This window comes from Acanthochromis polyacanthus, chromosome 11, assembly GCF_021347895.1.
Source record: "Acanthochromis polyacanthus isolate Apoly-LR-REF ecotype Palm Island chromosome 11, KAUST_Apoly_ChrSc, whole genome shotgun sequence".
Lineage (NCBI taxonomy): Eukaryota > Metazoa > Chordata > Actinopteri > Pomacentridae > Acanthochromis > Acanthochromis polyacanthus.
The window spans coordinates 39,541,936-39,567,094 of record NC_067123.1 but is presented as its reverse complement, the minus strand read 5'-3'; the positions used below and the strand labels follow the sequence as shown (position 1 = coordinate 39,567,094).

Here is a 25,159-nt window from a genome sequence, read left to right as displayed (position 1 = left end):
AGGAACGTGTAATACTGAAATTACAACTCATTTTTGTGGACAGGTTGCTCATTTCTTTGCAGACTGGTGGATGTTCAGACAAAGTGTTCCAGTTTTCGCCCTGGTATTTATTGTGCACATAATTTTTATTTATTTTTTTAATAAAGTGAAGCTGATAAAGCCCTGCTCTGGCCCCTCAGTCCTCCAGGGGGGAGGAGGTGTCCCCTGGTGTCCCCCCGGTGTCCCCCCGGTGTCCCCTCACCCTGCCCGGCTCCGTCATCCCGTCGCGCCGGAAAAGGCAGAGCTGAGGAGAAGGAGGCGTTGCCCTCCAGCAACACATCAGCTGCAAATTTATGCACAGCAGTGAAATCTGTGCTGCTGCTGCTGAGAGGAAGAAGAAGAAGAAGAAGCAGAAGCAGAAGCAGCAAACGGAGGCTGCAGCGGGCATCACGGCAACAAAAAGCCCGGCAGGCCGCTGAGTCTCTCGGTGTGGTTCTGCAGCGGGCCGCCGGTGCAGCAGGAGGCGGAGAAAGACGCACCGCTGACGGTAAGGACGCACCGAGAGCCCCGTTAACTAGCCAGACGGCTAGCGGGATGCTAGGAGGAGTAGCCTCCGGTGGATCCAGTGTTAACTGGTCGGAAACATGGAGGGCAGCTAGCTAACATTAGCTCAGGTGGGACAGGACGGACTGATACTGAGGGAATAACAAAGCTGATCATCTCACATGGAGCTCCTGCAGCACAGCAGCTGCTTTCACGTGGAAAAGATGTGGGATGGTGGAGCTTTGTGCAGCAGCAAGTTTGCTTTAAAAAAAAATCCAATGCACGTTTATTTGCAAAAGGAAGAAAGAAAATACAGGATTTTTGTAGCCTATTGCAAAGAGTTAAATGTTTGCTCTGTGGTGCATTCAAGTGCAATTTTATCTTTATTTTTGCAATAATTTGATTAGATGCCTAATTATTCTGCGACTGTTTATAGATTTTTAACTGCCACATGCTCATACAATGCAGGCAGGGAAATGCAAAGTGAAAAGTCTGTGAAATAACAGCAAGACATACTTTGTGCAAAAAGAGGAAAGAATATTGTGGGTTTTGTTTCATCTTTTTCAAATTGAGGTTTGCTCTGTGGTGTATTCATGGTTTTTTTTTAGTTATCAGGTACTAATTATTCTGCAACTGTTCCAGATTTTTAATTGCCACATGCTCCTCCAATAAAGACAGGAAAATGCAAACAACAAGATGCACTTTGTGCAAAAAGAAGAAACTGGAGTGTTTTTTTTTTTTTACTTTGGCAAATAATTGAGTTATGCTCTGTGGTGCATTCATGGGCTTTTAGAGACATTTTTGTGTTGCAACAATTGATTAGTTATCAGCAACTATTGACAGCTTTCTAGTTGCCATTTGCTCATACAGTGCAGCCACTGAAATGCAAAATGAAAATGTGCAATAACAATAAAACACATTTTGTGCAAAAATAAAAATATGTAAGGAATTTTTTTACAGTCAAAAACCAAGCTGAAATTGTAGCCTTTTGCAAAGAATTCAGGTTTCCTCTGTGGTGCATTCATGCTCAGTTTTTATAATTTTTTGTTGCAACAGTTGATTCGTTGTCAGGTAATGTATTATTTTGCAGCTATTTACAGATTTCTCGTTGCCACGTGCTCGTACAGTGCAGGCAGGGAAATGCAACGTGAAAAGGTTGTGGAATAACAAGAAGACACGTTTTGTACAAAAAGAAGAAAAAAAAGATTTTTTTAGAGTCATAAACATAGTAAACATTGTAGCCTTTTGCAAAAGAAAATTAGGCATGCTCTTAAAATTACACTCCTGTTAGATCTGCAGCCAATAATCAACGACTGGTATTATATTTATCTGCAGTTAATCTCAAGATTCCAAAAACTTTATCAGAGTGAAAAGCTTATGAGATACCAAGAAGACTTGATAAAAAAAAACATTCCTTAAAAGTAGAAAAAGTCATAAATAATGTGGAATGTAGAGATTGTGAAAATGAAGTGTGCGTTGTGCAAGAGTTGCAGTTGTGTGTGTCTGTGTTCATGCACGAGAGCATGGATCCATAAATCTGTATGTTCTATACATATTTATATTGATATTTAGTTTTTATTGGATTCTTTTCGTGATAAATCAAACGCTTTGACATTTTTTTAAGGAAAAAAAACTCCAATCTCCTAATGCAGCTTCTGAAATCTGGATCTTTCTGGTACCTTTCCTCCTCTCTGACTGCAGATTGAGTATTTTTAGCGTGTGGACAAACCAAAGCATTTATCATCTGTGGCTTTGGGCAACACTTCTGCACGTTTTTCACCATTTTCTGGCATTTAAAAGTAGAAAGTCTGAAATGCACATATTTAATTCACTTGTAATAAATCTGCAGATTAGTTTCCTGTTGGATCAAAACTGCATAGATTTGTGGAGCCATCATCAGGCCTCGAGAAAAAAGGGCGACTACATTTCTCAATAGAGACCGGGAAGGGAAAATTGAATTTATTTGAATAATTTATTTACAAAAATGTTTGTTTGTGCCAGAAAATGATTTAGCAACATGTTGAAAGTGTTCGGCTTTAAGGGCTAAAGGCTGCAAACATTGATATCAGAGCACCCAGGACTGTATCAGTCAGTGTTCAAATCATCTGCTCAGTGAAATATGGACTCAGCGGTGCACAGCCGTGACTCCAATCTGTGAGAAACGGTGTTTGTCAGGACCAGTGACAGGTGTTTTTTTCATCAGAGAGAACGTGGTGTTTCACTCAGTGCTTGACTGATGGACGGCTTGTCTGTCTCCTCAGCTACCATGGAGACGGATGGAGAGCAGAACCAGCAGGGGGCCTCGACCAATGGGAACGCTGCGTCTGGGACGAGCTCCCGCCCCTCTCCAATGAACTCCATGTCTCTGTATGAAAGGCAGGCGGTGCAGGTAGGTGTGGAGGGCATTGTGAGGACTGTGTTGACGTTTGGAAGTAAGAACATCGGACACACTTTGAATTTTTTTTAGGGGTAAGACTTGAGTTGAGATTTGAAACTCTTTTAGACCCAATTGCTGCCTTAGACAATCACAGGATCTTAAACAGAGCTTTGGCTTCAGACGTAACGTCCTCAAATGGTTCAAGTCATATCTGAGCTTCTTGTCTCCCTTGACTGCAGTCTCACTTACTTGTGGAGTCCCTCAAGGCTCCATTGTAGGCCCACTCATCTTTTCATTGTAAATGCTGCCATTGGGGTAAACATAAGAAACATACGATTCTTTTTCACTGTTTTACAGATGATAAATCTATCTGCCCGCGAATGTAGAAAGGAAAGATTCTATGGAGCCCTGTCACATTTTTCCTCACTGTTTTCCTCACTCATTTTTACTGCAATTTAAAGTCCTGCAACTCTATGGAAACATTGCAACCATGGCTAGAACTAGAGAGCACTCAAGAATGTCTGTCGTGCACTTTGATGGACTTATAATGAAATAAATCATAAAGAAAATTGCATTTGTTTTTGCAAAAATTGGAAATAATAGAATCAACATTTTAAGGGCACAAGTTTTAACAATACTGGGAGAAAATGGTAACAAATATGAATACCATATATTTTTTTTAGTGCTTAGATTTTTAATTTGTATCCATGCTCTTCTCATTCCTGGTCTGTGTAAACACAGCCTGCAGTTCAGCCGAGTTCAGCTGAAAAGTCCCAGAATTTTAGTTTTGTGATTCTAGTCACAACTGAGTCCGATTGTCTTTTACCGACAAAATAAATATTTTAAATGAAACATGTAGAATAAAGCGATTTTGATGAGAAATCACAATTTTAAGCTCTTATTTGATGATTTTTTTCAGATAAAACAGCATGCCACAGATGGGTACTTCAAGGAATTTTGGAAAATAAAAAATCCAACAGTTCTTTCTGGCTGTCAAATGATGAATTTTGCAGATTTTTCTTAACCAACATGTCTTTCAAACCCATTGGCAGGTTTCAGGGTCAGAGAGTTAAATAACTTTGGCCATATTTCTTCCAGCATGGAGCATTGATTCAGCTTGTGAGTTATTGTTGGGCTGAATCTGGGCTGCATGCCTGGGGATTACATACACAGGTCTACATTCAGCTGCAGGTGTTTTAAAATGGGAGTAGAAAAAGATTCTGGTTGTTCACACACATTAAAAAATGGCTTAAAATATACTTCAGATCTGACAGCTGGCGTCCCATGAGCCTGGAACAAAGCAGCTTTTAATGAACTTTCTTAAGGGCATTGCAGTAAACAGTGTTCTCATAGAAATTCTCAATGAATGTTGCATCTTTTTCCTTCTCATTTGTGCGTTTGGCTGCAGTGTGAACAGCCTGTTTGTATCAACGGCAGAGAAGGAGTGGCGTATTTGTCGTAATAATTGCTGATTTATGTGTGAGCTGATGGACAGAGAGTGATGAAGAGTGACCGAAGCAGGGGCGTGGAGAGAAGCGATTGAGTCTTGCAGGGTTGATGGAGACTCGGTGTTATTTTCTCAGGCTTTTGTCACCCTGCTCAGCCATCTGTCTTTGCCACCCCGCACACACTAATCCAGGCCGCCACGCTCGCTTTCATCCCTCAACTTATTACAGTAGCAGCCTCTGCTCATACATCAGGCAGCTGGCAGGAGGCTGCCACATCGGCCCTCCCTCTCTGCTATCTCTGCCCTCATTTCTCTCAATCTGCTCATCTTTTCTCACAATTTTCTTGGTGCTGTACTTCTTTTTCCCTCCTAATTCTTCTCATTTTCTCCGTGATATCCCCTGCCTCGTTCTCTCACCCTTCCTTCTGACGATCATCGTAACCATCTCACTTCTGACATCCTTCACTGTGTCCTTTCCTTCCTCCTCTTATCTCTCTCCAGTGGTTTTATGGCCCCTTCCGTTTTAATATTTCTGCTCTGCTCGTCCCTCCAGGCCCTGCAGGCGCTCCAGAGGCAGCCGAATGCGGCTCAGTACTTCCAGCAGCTGATGCTGCAGCAGCAGATCAACAACGCCCAGCTTCAGAACCTGGCCGCTGTGCAACAGGTGAAGGTGTGGAAAGTTCTTCTGAATTTCACTGTGGCCAAGTTTACGTAAAGGCACTGTTTTTAATGGCCCAAATTCTGCACTGTCACAGATTCAATACAATTTCAGTGGCGCAGATTACAATTCAGATGGTCGCAAAACGCTTTACAGAACCCGTAGGAACCCCCAGAGCAGCTCTAAGGCCACAGTGGTAAGAAAGCCTCCCTTTAACAGGAAGAAACCTTGAGCAGAACCCGTCTCATATGGGGACCCATCTGCCACAATATCCATAAGGAGAAAAATTATAAAGATCGTATTCAACATGGAAGAAGTAACTTTGTACAAAAAATTCAATGTAAATGCATCCTAAAAAGAGTATTTCCTGTTCCAGTGACAGAAGTATTGCACAAATATTGGCCAAAATTTCAAAAATGAGCACTGTTTCAGGAGGTTATCCCTCACATTGTGATTTCATCCGCACCCCAGATTCTTCCTCGCCTCCAGAAGAGGTAGAGGACAAGGAAACATGATGCATGATCAGAGTAACATAGATGACACAAGTACAAGCCAACATTGAAACTGATTCATAAGTTTACTTCATAATTAAAGTTTTTGGGTCGACTAGAATGTTTTCTGTCCAATAGATACATTGTTTTTCTGATACTCTTCTGCAGCACCTTTTCTGCTCTTCTCTGAAACGTCTGAGTATAACCAGAGAGAAATGGCTCAAGGTTTGTTTGAAGGTGTGACTAAATTAGCTGCTAGGCAGGCGTTATGCAAATATGTTCCATGGTGACATAGATGAGTAACAACGGAACTCAAAATGAGGCATTTCAGGAAGGCCAGGAGCAGTGTTTTCTGTTGGAAAGAATAACTCCCAGACCTTTGGCTTTGTAAGTTTGCACATCTTTTACTAGAAAGGAGGAACCAAAAAAGCTCCAAAGTCCATATTTAAAAAGTTCTGTTATTGCTTTCAACATTGAACCTAATTAGACTTTTTTGACAGGAATTTACGGAAAGCTTTTTCATGTCAAACTGAAAATCTTTATTTGCAAAATAATGTCAATAAATCAAACCAAATCTTCTTCCAAACTGCAGTTCTCTTGCAGAATGCATCAGGTTGTACTTTACAGCATTCATTTTATTTTCTAGAAGCCTTCCAGGGCCTGCTATGGAGAATCAGCCCCTGATCATGATGCTGCCACCTCCATGCTTTCACAGTGGGGAAGGCGTGTGTTCACTGTGCTTCAAATATAGTGTGTAATCTGGTTTCCAGGAAGCTTAACTTTGGTCTCATCAGACCAAAGGACCTTCTTCCAGTTCACTTCAGAGTCTCTCGGACGCCATCTGGACAACTCTAGTTTAAAGCTCCTGCAGTTGTTCAGATACTTCAAGTGTTTTCCCAAGATCTGACAAAGCTGGAAAAAATAAAATGAAAACCAGAGGATTGCTTGAGAAAAGTAAAAAAGTTGGAGCCAACTCCCATGAAAGCCACAAAAACTGATGAGAGAGCCAAAGTGATCTAAAGTGCCGGGACAGCTGCGGTTCGTAGCCTGAAGTATGAAGAATGGTGTCGAAAACAAAGAGCTGCATTTTTCCTCCACCGCAGGACAGCCTCTGTAAACACCTCACGTTTGATTTAGTGGGAATTGATTGAAACCTAAAACTCCCTTTCTTTCTCTCTTCCTCTTCTTCTTCCTCCTAGGCGACTCTGGCCGCCAGCCGTCAGTCGAGTCCCTCCAGCAGCAGCTCTTCTCAGACCACCAGCACCACAGCTGTAAGCCTGAAGCAAAAAGAATGACCCTGTGCTAAATACCATCCAGCAAAAGCTTCTCTAAAACCAGCCCCACTCTTGTGTTTCCTCCCAGTTCAGACACCTTTCTGAGTAAATAATCAACAGACATGTAAATTGTTTGCACTGAAGTGGCACATTGTCGTTCTTCAGGCCATCGTAACGTCTGGATCAGGATCTACGACCAGCAGCCGTCCCATGGGAGCCTCGGCGACATCCACAATCAGCCAATCGGTGCTGCTGAGCGGGACGGCAGGTGGGCAGGGACAGATGTACCTGAGGGTGAGTTTTGTGACGGTCGATCCCCGCCTGTTATCAGACACCAGCCCAGTTTGCGGTCGTTTAGTGAATCTTCTTAATCCTGCAGGTCAACCGCTCCCTGAGAGCCCCCATCTCCTCGCAGCTCATCTTCATGCCCGGCAGCACGGCAACCGCTGCTGTGGCAACCGTCACCCAGCAACCGCAGGCTCAGCAGCAGCAACAGGAAGTGACTCCAGCTTCCTCCTCCGGCAGCCAATCGGATAACGATCAGGTTTGTGGCAGCGATGCGTTGAAAGAAAGTCGACGACAACAACCGATCTGTGTTTTCATGCAAATGTTTCCTGCGTGTAGGCGCAGAATCTGGCCATGCGCGGTGTGTCCAGTCCCAAAGGAGTGGGTGTAAAGACTGAAGCCCCAGAGAGGAGTGACTCAGGTAGGGAGGAAGTAAAGGTAACCCGCTGCCACAAGAGCTTCTGTTGGCGCAGAACACTTCCATGGCCTGCTGTGCTCTGAAACCCGTTTATTCCATGAGCGAGAATGATTTCAGCCAAAAAAAATTAGACATCTTTGTTGTTGAGGGAGGAAAGGATGAGGTCTTCACAAATTCCATAATTATTTATTATGGAAACAATCAATTATTAGTAGTAGAAAATGGCTGGATATCACCGAAATGTCAACTAAATAACCGTCCCAATTTAACACTAACCACCTTCTAATGAGCTAAACAATAATAAAATGAGCTGATTCACAAATAGTTTGGATTGTGTTCTTTTTATTAAGCTGAGATAATCATGACAGATATTTCTTTTTTGGCAATATATAAAATTTTATATAGAAATGCTTTTCTACAAAGTTCCCCGTTCCAAAAACTCCTCTCCAGGAAGTGTGTTAATTCCAGATCACATGACCTGCTCCACATGATGTCATTTCCTCCTCAAGAAAAGACTGGAAGACTCCAAGGCTTTCTGACTTAGTTAATGTAAAGTAGTCAACAGGTTTACTACAATATCTTTATGAATGACTTTTAATTTTGCTCAACTGTATATTTAATATTTCTTTCTTTCTCTAAAATGCCATGTGGTGTTTGGTAATAGGCGGCCATGTTGATTTTAGGCCTGAAAACAGAAAAAATGTCGACTATGATACGTGTCAGCTATGTTACAAGAATTCCTGCAATTACACATTGACCCTCCTGTAAGCTGGCACTGCAGTTCCCCTTGTAATTTATTTTGGTTTTCCAGCCCACAGCTTTCCTGCTTTCTGTCATTGCTTTCAACTGTGACTGAAGTGTGTTTCCACAGACACTTCAGTAACTAAACACTGGTCTTTTGATGTGAATGCGCTCTAAGACGAACTGTTTTTCTGTCTTTTTGTTTTTGCAGCTGCCTACTCTTTGGTCCAGCCAAACCATCAGTCCCCCACTAAACCCAGCCAGCCTCAGCCCCAGCCACCACACATCAAAATCCCCACCTACCCCCAGCCTGCCAACCTCAAAACCCACTCCTCCTCTTCCTCTGGTGCCTCATCTTCCTCCTCGTCCTCCACCTCCTCCATCCCTCTGTCCCAGCTCCTGCTTCATGGGACCCGAACCCTGACCACAGGAACCACAGCTCCCACAGCAGCACACACACTGGTCCTAACGTCCAACGCGGCGTCCCAGCCCCACGGTTACCCCGTCGGCACGGCGACCATTAAACCGGCGGTCAACGCTCAGACTCTGGTGGTGCAGCCTCTGCAGAAAACCTCGCTGGGCTCTGAGAAATCGGGCCACGGAAATGGACCCATCCCCATCCAACCTAAAACCTTGCAGGGGCTCCGCCTGCCCCTCCAGCTGCCTTCTAGGAACCCTCCTCCCATCCTGCCCGCCCCCCCACCGGCCAGCAGCTCCGCTCAGCCTCCCCAGACGCCACACATCCCGGTGCAGATAGTGGGGGCCCGGCAGAGCACGCTGGGGAGCGCCCAGGCCCTCGCCCTCGCCCGGGGCAGCTGCAGCCAGGACGGAGCCGCCGTCCTCAGCAGCTCGTCCAGCCTGCTCACCATGGTGGCGTCCATCGCCTCCAGGGAGGGCGGGGTGGTGGGCCGGGGGGTGGGGCTAAAGACTCTTCAGTCGCCCCAGGAGGCTCCCCCATTGGCTCAGGTGTCACATGTGCATCCGCAGGCCAATCAGAGCTCCGGACAGAGTCACAATGGAACCGTCTCTTCAAGCCCCGCCTCCTCCCAGTCCTCTACCGTTACGTCTCCGCCCCCCTCGCTGTCCCGCTCCTCGCTGTCGCTCCCCTTGGTGGCTGAAGATCAGAGAGCAGCATCAGCTGGTGTGACCACCAACGGAGACTCATCAGGAGCTCAGACACCGCAGGTCAGCTGGTTACTGTTTGTTAGCCATGATTTTATACACACCATAACCGACAAGAGTGTGTTGTTTTTTTAGAACATTTTGTGAGAGTTTAATAACTTCAGCAGATGTGGGCGCTTGAAAAAATGTTGGACATGTTGATTCCAAGTTTATGAACATTTAAAAAATCTACTTTTTTCCTGATTTGTATTTGATGTCATTGTAGCTGTGTGATACTGCACAAAAGACACTGAAGCTCTGTCTTCTGGTCCTGGTTGTGCTGTTTTCATGGAGCTGCAGGACTGAAAATTCTACTTTCAGATGTATAAAAACGTCTGCTGAATGAAACTGTAGAAAAATGATTTGACAGGGAGTAAAAATGCTCCAAGACAAATAGAAAAGCACTCCAACAGTCTGCAGTAGACAGTTCACTGGTCTGATGGTAGCTAACTCTCCCTGCAGCTGCTTTGCTGTCTTTCCACTTGTTTATTTCCTGGATGTGATTCTTTTTTTAGGGTAAGCAGATGAGCAGTTCTCTTAAAAGAAAATCAGACTCCAGCTCAGCCAATGATGAGGACGGTCCCTCTCCTCCACGGCTCCAACCCGTCAGAGAACACACCTCAGCACTCCCAGCCAGTCCCGTCGACCCAGGTAACACCATGTGTCACTGTGTTATTTTCAGCTGACTCATTGCTGCTCAAAGATACCACAACTAACAAGAACCAATGTTTACTTCTTCACTGGCTTCAGGCTCCACTGCTCCTCCTCCAGCCGCCTCCTCTCTCTCCCCGGTGCTGTCGGTGTCCCGTGGGGCCTGTGGTCAGGGCGAAAGAGCTCCTCCTCCTCAGGCTGTGGTCAAACCGCAGGTTCTTACACACCTCATAGAGGGCTTTGTCATCCAGGAAGGGGCGGAGCCTTTCCCTGTGAGTACATGGGGTTTGTAGTGTCGGAGGAAAGCGCTGGTTTTTGCTGGTGACTGAACTTTGTGTTTGGCTGACAGGTGTGTGGTTCGGTGAAGGATTCCACCGGCGAGGATTTGACTAACGACAGTCCGGACACGAATCAATCGGAGATGGTTACCACGGCAACAGGTAACAGCCAAACTGCTGGGAAAGCACCGCTGCCATCTCAGCATGTTTAAGGGTTAGAAATCAGAATCTTCTAACAGTGAATGCAGAGAGTTAGCAAAGCAGATGTGCAACAGAGTGGATCTTTTTAAATACCGACATGTTACAACTCGGCTGTCTATCGTAGCCAAACCATAACAAAAGGAAGTGAAACAAACACTGATTTTTCAGAATTTATTCGCTGATTTATTTTGAAAGGAGGGGTAGATTTAAAAAAAAAACACACACACACACAAAAGTGAGGGGACTAACAGCAAATGAGTGTTGTTGAAACCAAAGAAATAAATATAGCAAAAAGCAAGCTTCTCTAGGAAGTAGATACTACCAAATTATATAAAAAATAGACGCAAAGAAAACTGTAAACCAAAACACAGAGGCAGCAGCAGCCCTAACTAACGCCAACAGAGAATTCTTGCATCATACTAGCTCAAATGTTCAAATGTCACAAAATCCCACAGGCGGCTCAACCCTTCCTAACTTGAGCTGCCACCGAATGCTTTCTTGAATGAGCCTTTTATCAGCAGCTGAGCTTTGATTGGAGCGGAAATCCCCCCCATGAAACAAAATGACAAAAACGATGCAGAAACAAGGAATAAAGCAAAACACAAAATGACAAAAATGAGATAAAAAACACAAGCGAAACTCAAAAGGACAAAAATGAGAAACACAACGACTGAAATGTGAGACAGACGATAAAACATGACAAAATGTTACAAAAATGAGACACTCAATGACTAAAGAACAATGAAAAATCTAGCATTTTACTCTAGGAATTATTCTAAATATATAGTTTTACTAATTTACAATCTGCAGTTAATGTCTTCTCTGTAATTTTTACACTTTGAGGGCCGGATTGGACCCTCTGGAGGACCACTTTTGGCCCGCGGGCCTCATGTTGGACACCCCTGACTTAAACATTCTTTTAAACTTGGATGATTGTGGTGTTGCCATAGCGATGCAGCTTCTGCACTGTAAATAGTCTGCGTATGATAATGTTGTTTGAAGTACCATTCATGATGTTTCTGAGGTGAAATTATCTCTATATGAGCACTACTTAACATCCTCAACATTTCTGACCAACATGCTGCTAAAATCACTGTCAGCCATGCACATAAACCTGTCATGTAAATTTTCTGCGCTTCTGGCTAAATGTCATCGATAATCAGATAATTAACCTCGCCAAATGTAATTGCCATAGCATGAACGGTTTCCTGTCGCTCAACAAGACGGCCCTCGTTTGTTTGAACCCAGAGGTTTTAAATACAACCTTCAAGCTGGTAATTTCCCACCTCTGACTCTGAGAGGCAGCACAGCGTGAAATACAGCGTCCTGTTTGCTCTGTGTGGGACGATGAGCGGGAACCAGACGTTAAAAAGGTTTTAGTACAGTTTATTTTGTGGTCAGGGGTTTTCCAGTCTAATATTATCAGAATGCAATCAGGGCTTCAGCTCACGTCCTTCTGTCAGTGCACACCTTTGGCACACGGTGAGGCTTCTTTGTCAGGTTCACTGGTAATGTAACCCGTGTCCGTATTTTGTTATCAGTCAAATAACTTCTAAGGCAGTCTGTGAGCCAACAGTTTAAAGTATATTCTGCAAAACTAAAAGCTGATGGACTCCAGCATTAATAGTGAGGAATGAGGCCGAGATAAAGAGTTTTAACCCTTTAAGCTTCAGTGTACCGCCGGCGGTACACCTACTAATTTGCATAGGAATTTCAAGAATGTCCGACGGCTGCAAACGCGATTATAGAAACACTATACGCCGATGGAAAGCTTAGATTCTCATGAATCCGCCGGTAAACACCACTTTCAGATGCGATTACCACAGCGGGTGAGAAAAACACATTTGTCCGACAAAAACAAATATTCATCCATCCGTTCTCTATACACGGCTTCAACGCACACAGCGCGACTCACATTTCCGGGTTTATTATTACACACAAAAAAAAGAATCCACAAAAAACGGCCATAATCCAACCTTTTACATCCAGACGACACAAGCCAGTAAACTATTTTGTCCAAAACATGTCCTGAAGTCGGTATAAAATCCACGAATCGGTCATTTTCAAGGAAATGCACCTCGCGATGCGCGTCCAATATTCCCCGTATTTTTCGTCATTTTTTAAATTTAAAAATAGAATATTAGCGATTTTTTTTTTTGGACTGAAAATGGCTGGAATTGACTGAAGCTTAAAGGGTTAAAGTCACTTTATTGTATTATTATTACCCTTTTACTCCAAAAATGATTGCACATGTTGCTGCCTTTTCTTTAGAACTAGTTAATCCTCTGAACATTGAGCAGTTTCTGAGTTTTTTTGTTTGTTTCTTGCTCCTGTTACATTTTGTCTGAGTATGGGCTCATTTTTCACAGCAGTAAAAAGTCCTGCTCCTCTATGGATTCAACCACGGCTAGAAGTAGAGCAGACTTAAAAATGTGAAACAGGTACAGCACCATAAATCATATAAGAGAAAACGGTTCAACTTCTTTATTATTTATTTAGAAAAAAAAACATTGAATCAACATGTACAACATTTTCCCAAGTGCCCACAGGCGTTACTAGAACTAGAATCCAAAATGGGATATTTTCCAACTTATTTTTTTTAATTTGTTTCTTTATTTTCTTTTCCTCTCCGCTCTGGATAAACACAGTCTGCAGTTCAGCCTAGAACGCTGAGTTAGGAGGGGCTTGTAGGCTGTGCTGAGAACCAAAGAATTTTTAGCTTTTTATGGAATCTAGTGGTGCCAAGAGTTTATTAGTGAAGTATTTTTTAAATGACGTGTGTAGAATAATGCGATTTTGGTATAATGGCCAGATTTTAAGCTGAGAGAAGGAAGGAAGGAAGGAAGGTGAGAGGGAAGGAAGGAAGGAGGGAAAGTGGGAGGGAAGGAAGGAAGGAAGGAAGGAAGGAAGGAAGGTGAGAAGGAGGGAAGGAAGGAGTGAGGGAGGGAAGGAAGGAAGGAGAGAGTGAGGGAGGGAAGGAAGGAAGGAGAGAGTGAGGGAGGGAAGGAAGGAAGGAGAGAGTGAGGGAGGGAAGGAAGGAAGGAGAGAGTGAGGGAGGGAAGGAAGGAAGGAAAGTGGAAGGGAAGGAAGGAAGGAAGATGAGAAGGAAGGAGGGAGGAAGGATTCACGTACACCGATCTTCACATAATTCCGCCACGTTCTTTGGTGGAATGTACAAAAAAAATTGCCTTTTCCGTGCATTCTACTGGATGCATCATTTAATGTTGTGAATAAATGAACACACCTTAAAGGCCGATACAACTCTGTGACTCTCATCTGTTTCAATCCACTGTCTTTGCTTGACATGTCCTGATGATTCTATCTTCTAGCGCCTGAAAAATGGAGTTGAATTTCCACCAGATTATGTTATTTGTGAATATTTCCTCACTAGGAGGAGAAGGTGTCAGAGTGTCTTACTGGTGCTCTCCGACAGCTATGCAACACATTTATTTCAGCACTAAGTATAGAACTGCTGTGTTAACCATCTGCTCTCTCTCTCTCTCTCTGAACTTTCCCCTCAGTGCTGAAGTGTGAGTACTGTAAAAACTTTGCTCCTGCCAGCCAGTTCAGAGGCACCAAAAGGTTCTGCTCCATGTCTTGTGCCAAGAGGTACTTTCCGATGCATGAAATATCTGCCGTACAGCGGAGGCCATCTGAGAACACGTCACTGTGCTGTCTCCTCCTGTTGACGGGACACAAACTGTGCTGTAGCTGGGGTTTTTGCAATACTGGAAGCATACAAATCTTCAGACTTTTATCTTCAAGTCCCTACATAATACTCTAAATGTGGTCTGAATCCACTGATTGTATGTGTAATATGTGCATATTAAAACCCCTAAATTCTACCGTAAACATGACCACAGTTGTGTGAATTCCCAGGTGGCTGCAGCTGTACGTTTCACTGCACGTGTGTTTTCTGTCCTCATTATTTATCCGTACGTGTGAACACAGTAAAAGCTCCATTTCATCCACTTCCCTCTTCGTGTAAACTCGCAGCGTGTCCGTCAAACACCTCAGGAGGTTTTGTCTTTTGAATTTGCTGCGTATTAAAATGCATTTATTACGTTTTCACTATGTAAACAATGCCGCGCCCGCATTGTTTGTTACACTGCGTTGTGATATGATTTTACATTTTTCTGCTTCTGCTTTGCATTTGTCCCTTTGCCCACTACGGCCGTATAGCTTGTATACCGCGTATGGCGCAAAGAGACAAAAACTGTGTGTTGCTTCGTCTTGCTTTCAGTACCGTATATGTCACTCTTTGTCTACGATACAGTATGTATTGGTTCCCCAGGTACAACGTCAGCTTCAGGCAGCCCTTCAGCGTGCGGCAGCGACAAGCCCAAAGCCGCGGTCCGGATCAGGATCAGAACCAGGGTCACCTCTCCAACTCGGACGAGGAGGGAGGCATCGCCAGGAGGAGGGTTCCCCGCCGGACCAGCTCAGAGATAGCCAGCGCCAAGATAGCAGGAAGACCCATACCAGTCAAGGTGAGACGGGGTGGAAATTTATAGGGCCAAATAGTGGTTTCTGGCCACTAAGACTGGTTCATGCTTTTATCTCTAGTAGATTAGATTATTGCAATGCACTTTTTGCTGGACTGACAAAGCAAGTGTTACAAAAACTTCAGGTTATTCAGAATGCTGTGGCTAGAATTTGAACAAAAACTAAGGGGTATGAACACATCACTCCTGCTCTATCCTCTCTTCACTGGCTTCCAGTTAAACAAAGAATTGATTTTAAAATACTTCTTACTGTTTATAAATCTATGAATGGTTTAGCTCCTTCCTACGTTGTTGACATGCTCACTGAACGCATACCGGACAGATCCCTTAGATCAGGGGTTGGCAACCCGCGGCTCCGGAGCCACATGCGGCTCTTTCAGCCCTCTGTTGTGGCTCCCTGTAACTTTGGAAAATAAATTGTTCTGCCTTTCAGGCGCGTTTCAATGCATTTTAATATAGACAATTTTATTGTGAAATTACCGCTCTTATTTTGACGTGTCACTCCACCGGATGGGCTGCTAGCGTTCTATTGCATGAGAGCGCAGAGTTGAAGCAGAGAGACAACACGGAGCTTCTGATTCCCACACGTTTCATGCCTTTTTTTTTGTTTGTTTTACTCCTGGAGAAGCAACGCCTGTAGTTTCACATCGTTTTGTACTCAAGAATGGCAAGCCTGTATATTAAAGCTCCACTCCAAGAAAGACACGTCTTTGAGTCAAAAGTACTCGTGATAGGGTAATACACGTTACTCGCAAGAACACGGCAGCAGGTCAGAGAGTCAGAGGAGTGTCGTCTTGGAAACTAGGGCAGCGACTTACCGGAGAAAAGTTATTAGCTTAAGATAAATAGATTTTACAAGTTAAATAGACATTCGCAAAATATTGATTTCCAGCTAACATTACGTAACATATGAGGTCCAGGAGCAAAAATAACATTAATCAAGTAAGATAAATATTAGTGGAAAGACACAATTAAAAAAATGAATCTATCTAATTAGAGGCTTTGTAATTAATTAATCACGACTGATTAACAAGGGCACAGAGGTAAAAAAGCCATATATGCAGTGTTGTCTTCATTTTAAATGCCAAAAGGATTTTGCGGCTTCCGGTGTTTTCTTTTCTGTGGGAAACGGGTCAAAATGGCTCTTTGAGTGTTAAAGGTTGCCGACCCCTGCCTTAGATCATCCAGTAAAAGTCTTCTTATCATACCAAGAATTAACTCCAAATCTGCTCATGGTGCTTTCAGTCACTACGGTCCCACTCTGGAATTCTCTACCTCAAGAACTAAGGTCTGCTACAACAGTGTCTTCTTTTAAAAGCAGACTAAAAACGTATCTTTTTGCACAAGCCTTTGACTAGGTTCGAAATGATTGGCTGGATGATGGCATTTTATTATGGAATTAATGTTATTATTGTTGTTTTTATTTTTCTTTTAACATTATATCTTAATACCTTGTAAAACTGTTTGTTTTATTGCTACCCTCTAATGTTATTAAGTATTTGTTCTTAAGCACATTGAGTCTGCGCTTGTGGTATGAAATGTGCTATATAAATAAATGTGACTTGACTTGGCCTCCGAATATTCGGGCCCTATTAAAGACGAATATCCGAATATTAGCTCCGCCCCGTAACGTCCGATGGGGGGTGGGGGCTTGTGGCAGAGACAGGCTGAATATTCGAATCCGAAAATTAATATCCGGATACCTCCGTAGCATACGGATATTCGGGTCCAGTCCTAGAAATTTAAGAAAAAAAGACAGGAAGTTGTTCAGTTTTCAGCATCAAACTCACAGATCAGGCTGTGGCTTCTTCTTGATGTAATTCTGAAGGTGTACAAACCAACGTTTATGCTTTAGTGCAGGAGTGTCAGACTCATTTTAGTTCAGGTTCCACATTCAGCCCAGTTAAATCCCAGCATATGAACTTATAAATAAGCACAACTCCAAAGTTTTCTTTTGTTTTAGTGCAGAAATGTTCACATTTAGGGAATTATCTTTTTGCTTTATGAACAACCAGAAATTTACGAAGAAAAACTAAATTCAGTTTCAACAACATTCAGACGTCAGACAAAAAAAAAACCTACAAAAACACACAAAATGTTACAAAAATGAGAAACAAAACGACAATAGAGCAGTGACCAATCTAGCATTTTACTTTCTGATCAGATCAACTTGTCATGGTCTAGAAATTATTTTGAATTTATAATTTTACTAATTTGTAATCTGTAGTTAACGTCTTCTCTGTAATTTTTCCACTTTCCAGAGTCGTCCCACAGGTTGATTGGATGATGACAGCCCTGCTTTGGTTGCTTCATGAAGCAGCAAAAACACAAAGCAGAGTTAAATCTCAACCAAAATGATGCAATATTTCGCTCATATCGATTCTGAATTTTACTCAGACTGTGCTAAAAATTGCAAAGAAGACTTCGTAGTCCTTACACTTAGATTAGTCTCTGTCTTTGCAGATGAGTTGAGGAAAATTCAGCTTTCAGCATTCTCCAAAAGTATCATCAAAATCACTTTATTCTACTTTTGTCATTAAAAATATGCTAAAAATAAATTGTCGGTAGTAACTGGATTCTGTAAAAATCAAAAAATTCCTTGCTACTGATGGTATCCAGGAAGACGTTAGTGACTCAGCCGTGACCAACAGTTATGTGAGAATAATTCAGAATGTTTTCAGCTGAACTGCAGGCAGTGTTTACACAGAGCTCAGAGGAGACCGTTTAAAAATAGAAATAGTTCTACTCATTCCAGGTTTTTCACATTTTTATGAAATTAGTAGTCCATGTATGCTTTTCTTTAAAAAATCATTTGTGATTAATGTGATTCTAACTGTGCCATACTGCATAGAAGACATGTTTGAGTTGTCTTTACTGTTTCCATAGAGGGGCAGGACTTTATTTTGCAGTGAAACAAAAATAAAAACGTGACGGGAGCAGAAAACGCTCTCAAACTGCTTGGATAAACTACAGCAGATTTCACAAGAATGTGACTGTTGTTTAAAGCAAACTCGTAAAACAGTTTGTTTATGGACCTGGCGTTGTGCAGACGGGGATTGTCGTTGCTGGAACGAGACACAAAGTGTTACCACAAAGCTGGAAGGGTGCTGGGCCTTGGACTAAAAGTACACAAAAGTATGTGGACACGCCTCATGTACGTAGTGTGGAGTAAAAATGTGACAGAAACAAAACGGCAGACAAAGAAAAAGCGTGTAACTAAACGGACAATGTGGCATTTTTGAGTTGTTGTAAAAAATCAGCTTTTGTGCCCTCTAGTGGCGGCTGTAAGGCCCTCGTCACTGAACAACACGACTAATCCAGGATGAGCTGCTCATCTTCTCTCTGTGAGGGCTGCTGCATTCACGTCTTTGTTATAAGCCATCAGACTTTTGCGTTGTGCAGCTTTAATCTTTTCACGCTCAGACGGGGTTTTGGTGTTGCGTTGCTTCGCTCTCGTGCAATCAAACGCGAATACAACCCCACTTGCTCACTGTCTTCGTTGTTTCTGCCTCCACCTGCAGTGCCGTTCAGAGTCCAGCCATTCAGACGAGGAGTCCAGTGGGGAGGAGGACGAAGACGACCCCATGTCCCTCTCGCCTGCATCCTCGGCTTCCTGCCACCAGCATCCTCCTCCTCTCCCAACGGAGAGCTCGGCGCCCAGCTGCCTGAACACTAGTCCGGCCCAGTGGAGCGTGGAGGACGTGTCGCAGTTCATTTCCTCACTACAAGGTTGGTCCGTTTGACTTCTGACCTTCTTTAATGCTGCTGCAGTGGTTAGAGACCAGAAAGACTCAAAATGAGAGGGAGGTGCTTTTAGGGTTTTTAGGGTCCGAGCACCGACGACGCAAGGAACCTGTTGTAATGCGTGGCTTTTTTCTTCTTAGGATGGAAGAAATAGATGTTTGAAGCCCTAAAAATACTTGAAAACACATTAAATAAATGGCTAAAAATTATGAAAATTCTGCCCCTGAACCACGTTTTACCTACAGCTACAAGATTTGGTACACATCTGTAACACATCAGGACGCACAAAAAAGCCTCTTGCACAAATACCCAAAGCCCAACAGGAAGTCGGCCATTTTGACTTTTCTGTCATATTTTTGACGGTTTTGGATAAATTTTTGGACATTTTCAAAAGCTATAAACTCAGACAGGGTATCCCCAACAGAGCTGAAATTTGGCATGGATGCACACCAGGGATGGGTGATCAGAAGTTATCAAAATGATGGACAAAAGTCTGAGGGTGTGTAAATGGAGGCCCCCAGAATTATGACATTTCGCCATGAAGCAGGAGATGCTGTGTAACTGGCCTGTACATGCTTCAATCTGCCTCTAACTTTACATGTGTGATCAGAGTCCAGCTCTGATGGCATCCAAAGGCCGACATACATTCACAGTCAGAGTGCCACCTGGTGGACAGTTTTAGCAGTTACCAAGGCTGAAATTCCACCTGGTGGACATGCTCGGCTTCGCTGACCAGGAAGGACACGAGAACCCGACTATCGCTGCTTGTAGCTTTAATCTTCATTCTGTATTCCCATTTCATCTTTTGCTGTCAGGAACATCCTCACTGCTGCTTCATAGAAATACGGTGGGACCCTGCTGGATCTACCCTACTGAATAAAGTGATTCTGTTCTATTCTATCATATAAACTCACGCTAGAATCACCACTTACTTCAACGTTGTTCCGAAGAAATCCTATTTTAGCTGTTATTTTGGCACGATGATTGGCTTTACACATTACCCATAAGCCTCAGCTGCTGTTGCCATGGAGACAAGTCCATCCATTCTCTACACCGCTTCATCCTCACTAGGGTCATGGGGGGTGCTGGAGTCTATCCCAGCTGACTGAAGGCAGGGGACACCCTGGACAGGTCACCAGTCTGTCACAGGGCTACATATACAGACACACAATCACACTCACATTCACACCTACGGACAATTTAGAGTGACCAATTAACCTCAGCATGTTTTTGGACTGTGGGAGAAAACCCACGCATGCACAGGGAGAACATGCAAACTCCATGCAGAAAGATCTAAGGCCCAGGCTGGGATTTGAACCGGGGATCTTCTTGCTGCAAGGCCAAAGTGCTAACCACTACTCCACTGTGCAGCCTTGGAGACAATTCTCCTCATTTAAATTGCTTTGATGCTGCAGTTGTTAAGAAAGAAAATGTTATTCCAAAATAATATGCATTAACCCTCTGAACCCCAAAACCTGCCAACTGTACTGAAGACTGGAAAGCCATCTTGTCTTTAAAATAATACCAAAATGACGCCGTTTATCAACCAGAAACTGTAAAAATGGGAAAAGAAAGTCTTTAAATTTTCATCTTTCTGATGGTGCTTAAACTCATCATGCGTGATATTCTGTTCTGTCAGCAAAGTTACGCACATCTAAGCAGTTTCAGCCCATTTTGTTTTTATTTTTTTTATCCTGTGGCATTTTTACTTCCTTTTGTCATTTTTTTAGTGCAGTCTAAAGTCCTGCACCTCTATGGAAACAGTACAACCATGCATAGAAGGAAAGGAACTCCAAGTTCTCTTGAAAATACATTTAACAAAAACACAAAAGTTGAAAATACTTGGAATTAACATGTCCAAGAAGTACCGGCAGGTGTTATAGTTCTGAAAACATGGTGAGTTTGCATACTATATCTTTTTAACCCGTTGCACTTCAGTGTCCCGCCCGCGGTACACTTTGAGATCTGCATAAGCAATTTGCTAAATGTCTGAAACTGCAAACACGTTTATACAAACACTATACGCCGATGGAAAGCTTAGATTCTCATGAATCCGCCGGTATAAACCACTGTCAGATGAGAAAAACACATTTGTCCGACAAACAACGAATATCCATCCATCCGTTCTCTGTACACGGCTTCAACGCACACAGCGCGACTCACATTTCCGGGTTCATTATTACACACACAAAAAAAAGATTCCACAAAAAACGGCCATAATCCAACCTTTTACATCCAGATGACACAAGCCAGTAAACTATTTTGTCCAAAACATGTTCTGAAGTCGGTATAAAATCCACGAATCGGTCGTTTTCAAGGAAATGCACCTCGTGATGCGCGTCCAATATGCCCTGTATTTCTCGTCATATTTTTATTTACAAATAGAATATTAGCGATTTTTTTGTACTGAAAAGGCTGGAAATGACTGCAGCTTAAAAGGCTACCTACCTACAGTTGTGATCTGTTCCCTCTCTGCTGTGTGTAAACGCATCCTGCGGTTCCTGTGTCATTTTGAAAAATGTTTTTTTAAAGTAACGGCACGTTTTGGGGTTCAGTGATGAAAATAATCATCAGCTGTGGCCTTAGAACTCAACATTTACGGTATTTTTACTCAAAGTTCTGTCTCGTTTCTTTCCCATTCTTTGTTGTCTCTTTCTGTTTATTGTCAGTTTTATTTTTCTTCTGTCATTTCTAATTTTCTTTCTTTGAACAAACAATGCAACTCAGCAGTATCTTTCTGGAACATTACCCAAGCATGTGAAGGTCAGAGATCTTCACAGCAAAAAGAAATCCGTTGCAACACTTTCTACACTTGTTAGTTAGAAGTTCAGAGGATGAGGACCATCTGGCACCTTTCCTGTATAGTGAGGCTTTTTTCTTTTACTTCTCATTAACACCCTGAGCTCTAACGCAGAAAGATTTCCCCTGGAAAGCAGAGAGAATGTGCAGATGTGAAGACAATTTTTCAACCCTTTTGTTCCTCTTCCTCTCAGGCTGTGAGGAACTCGCCTCCCAGTTCCTGTCGCAGGAGATCGACGGTCAGGCTCTGCTGCTGCTGAAGGAGGAGCATCTCATGTCCACCATGAACATCAAGCTGGGTCCTGCTCTCAAGATCTGCGCTCACATCAACAACCTGAGAGACTGATGTCAGCGTTTCAGTAAAACTAGCCCTGGGCATTTCCCCCAGACTCCTGTTCTGCACCCAGATCAGACCTGGACCTGGTTCCAGAGCAGGCGAATGTAAGAGGCACAGTTCAATGTGAGCCAGGACTGTGGCTGCAGAGTCCGCTGTTGCTTTGTTCAGTTCTGAACACGTTCTCAAAAGTCACAATTTGCACAGGTATGTTGTCGATTCCTTGCAAAGCTGTCATGTCCGCAAATGGCCAGCTGCATTTTGTTGAAGGCGTCTTTCCTCTAAAACTGCTTCTTCTCCCCAAAATCAGTACCTGCAGTCATAAAAAGTCTCTAAAAATGCATAAATGAAGGTTTTGAATGTATTTTAAATGCAGAAATCACTTGTATTGTGTAATGAGCAAATGAGGACCAAGTTAAACCTACAGAACCTGCACAGGATTCACACATTTCATCAGTTATCTACAAACAGAGCTGCTCCTTCCACGGACTCATACTGTGACCCACAATAATGTCATTTTTAAATTCACCCAACAAGGAAAACCTGAAGAAGACACTACATTTTTTATTATTTGATGAGAACCTCTATTGGTTCTCACCTAGTTCAGCACTGAAGTCTTTTTCTTAAATGTGTTTTTGATGAAAGCTCCAGTCAGCACTGAATCCAAAAAACTAAAACTCATGCAAACACGTGGATTCAGTTAAAATCAGTAGGGCTGGCCCGAATAGTGGTTTCTGGCCTCCGAATATTTGGGTCCTATTAAAGACGAATATCCGAATATTCGTTCCGCCCTGTAACGTCCGACCGAGGGGGGGGGGTATTCGGATCCGTTCGTCTGGTCTCCCAGGTCGAAATTTTGCCTTTGTTTCGTCTTCAGTTAAACTGAAGAATTCCCAAACAGCGGAGGTCTTCAGCATCTTGTCTTGTGTTTATGCAACAAAGTGAAGCGTGACGTCAGAGTCAGCAGCAACCTGGCCATTCGGGTGGTGGTAAGAAACACGAATGGAGGAGCAGAGATGAGCCGAACACGACGGGATGAGCCCATGTGGGCCGAAGGCGAAGGGAAGACGGTAACGCCGGATATTCTTTCCACCCGGTAACGTCCGATTGGGGGGGGTATTCGGATACCAAAATTAATATCCGGATACCGCCGTAGCGAACAAATATTCGGATAATCGGGATATTCGGGTCCAGCCCTAAAAATCACCTACAAATCGTGTCAATTTCAAAGATTTTTTTTCTTACCAAAAAGTATTTTGTCAGAAAAACGCTCATGATGCTGTGGATCTTTAATGTCATGTGTGTAAAAACGAGTACTTTCATGTTATATAGTAAGAATAGGCGGCACTGTGGATACATGGTGGCACTTTTATTTTGAAAGTGGTTCTATTCTACAACTTACAGGGTACAGTGAGAGTACAGGGTACTGGCTGTGATAGATGCCAGAGTCCAAATGAAGCCCCAGTCCCTCAAGGTTCAGAGAGCATTTCACGTTTTAAGTAGGGCAAAAAACAAACATATTACTTTACCCTCTTTTTCTACACGGAGCACATCAGCGGCCGACACGGCTGCAGAATGCTTTTCCAAAAAAAAACTGTTTTACATCCACAGTTTTACATTCAGTCTTTTTAAGCTTTTTACCAGAGGACTTACTGGAGACTCTGATTATTTATTCGTCAGCCATTTTTAGGATTGTTGTTTTATTCAGACGGTACGACCAGCTGCTCCCGCTCTGTGCGACTCTACGTCATGGGACATTTAACAGAAACGCTGAAGGATTATAAGCTGTTGATTTGACTTTTAAGCTGCGTTCACAAACAAAACGAGAAAGTCCGTACAGAAAACGAGGCCGATTGCCACACGTGGACCTAAAAAACAACGACACCATGCCTGAAGGAATGACTGTGTGAATGAAAACTGTTAACTATACTGTAATAAGTGTAAAATCTGCCTTTATATTTAAATGCACATTTGTTTGCTGGACTGCCTTGTTTAAGCTTTTTACTGTAGGAGTTTTCTCATGTTCTCTCTCTGTGAACCTCGTGGCCTTTCTCACTAGTCTCTACAGTAGGTTTAGATGAGGATTGTCTGTTTTTTAACTGCTTTTCATATCATTCCTTGTTTTATATTAGTGCTTACTTTTTTACGATTTGTTATTTCGAGCAATGACATCCGTTGCCTTTCCCAAAAAGCGTGACTGAGTAGTAGCTACCTTGATCAAGGAAACTTGCCGTCTTCCTCATAGCTTTGTCACATAGCGTGTAACTACCAACAGTATTTACCTTTCTAGCTAGCTATCTTTGGCTTTATTGTTATTAGTGACTGTGGCTATTACAGTATTTTCTTTAAAGAAGAATATTAATCTTTGATAGCTGTGTGTTTATGTTTCAGTCTCCCCACGATTTTGGAGTCTTTAAATCAGCAGGTCCCTCCGCATATTGTGAAGACCAAAAAAAAAAAAAGACAAAAAAAGCAGGATTTGAACCTCATTACTGCTGTGATTGCCTGCATAACATTCGTTAATAAGCAGACCTTTGCAACTTTGTTCATTTGATCTTCACTCTCCCAAAAAGTAGCACTTTTCTCACAGAAAAACAGTAGATTCTGCAAAAATTGTTTTTTTTTATATATATATAAAGAAGCTACTTTGGAATCAAATGTGTTTGCTTGCAATAATCAGAAAAACTGCAAAATCTTGGAGGAGCTGAGTTTGAGAAGGAGAGGTTAATACTATCATGCAAATAAATAATCAATGAACTGTTTTAAAACTGTGAAGCCGGCGTTTTCATTCTAATGAAAGTGTGCTGAGCTGAAGAGAAGATGAGGTTTGTATACGGACATTTGCTCGCTCGACTGTGCAATGACTTAAGTAGTTTCTATTAGCTGCATCATTTGACCAGTTACAACAGATCATTAGGGCTAATTGTAGCAAATGGTTATTTTTAGCAGCGTAGTTTCAGACTAGGATATTGCACTATCCCTTCTCAGCAAATGGATAAAATTCTCTCATGTCCCCATAATAGGTCTTTCCAACTCAAAATACGCCAAAGATGGTTCTTCTCACCCATAGATCCGCTCTGAACTGGCTATTTCAGGGTTTGTGGCTTTAAATGTGGCTGCACTACTCCTGTCCATGCCCCCTTCAGGAAGAAAACTCACTCTGCACCTCCACATGGCAGTCCAAAAAGAAATTAATGAAGGTGTAAGACCAGAACTTCTCTTTTCTAAATCGTTTTTACCTTTATCTCTGAGCTGAGCAATAATTTAAAAATA

At 42.8% G+C, this 25,159-nt stretch overlaps 1 protein-coding gene across 4 annotated transcripts; it reads left to right on the top strand.

Annotated features, from left to right (window-relative positions):
- The first annotated feature begins 267 nt into the window (after positions 1–267).
- On the top strand, positions 268–24,654 carry LOC110956518 (polyhomeotic-like protein 1). Of its 4 annotated transcripts, none has more exons than XM_051955244.1 (15): positions 268–526; positions 2,784–2,911; positions 4,900–5,010; positions 6,695–6,766; positions 6,935–7,063; positions 7,149–7,313; positions 7,394–7,475; positions 8,425–9,398; positions 9,890–10,025; positions 10,125–10,297; positions 10,375–10,465; positions 14,026–14,113; positions 14,799–14,994; positions 18,531–18,738; positions 21,747–24,654. In XM_051955244.1, exons 2-15 carry the CDS (start codon positions 2,789–2,791, stop codon positions 21,896–21,898), a joined length of 2,700 nt encoding a protein of 899 aa, XP_051811204.1. In that variant the 5' UTR covers positions 268–526; positions 2,784–2,788; the 3' UTR covers positions 21,899–24,654. The 4 variants fall into 4 exon arrangements, with proteins under 4 accessions (XP_051811204.1, XP_051811203.1, XP_022057760.2 ...); XM_051955243.1 differs by having other exon boundaries at positions 14,781–14,994; XM_022202068.2 differs by having other exon boundaries at positions 4,900–5,016.
- Positions 24,655–25,159: the final 505 nt, after the last annotated feature.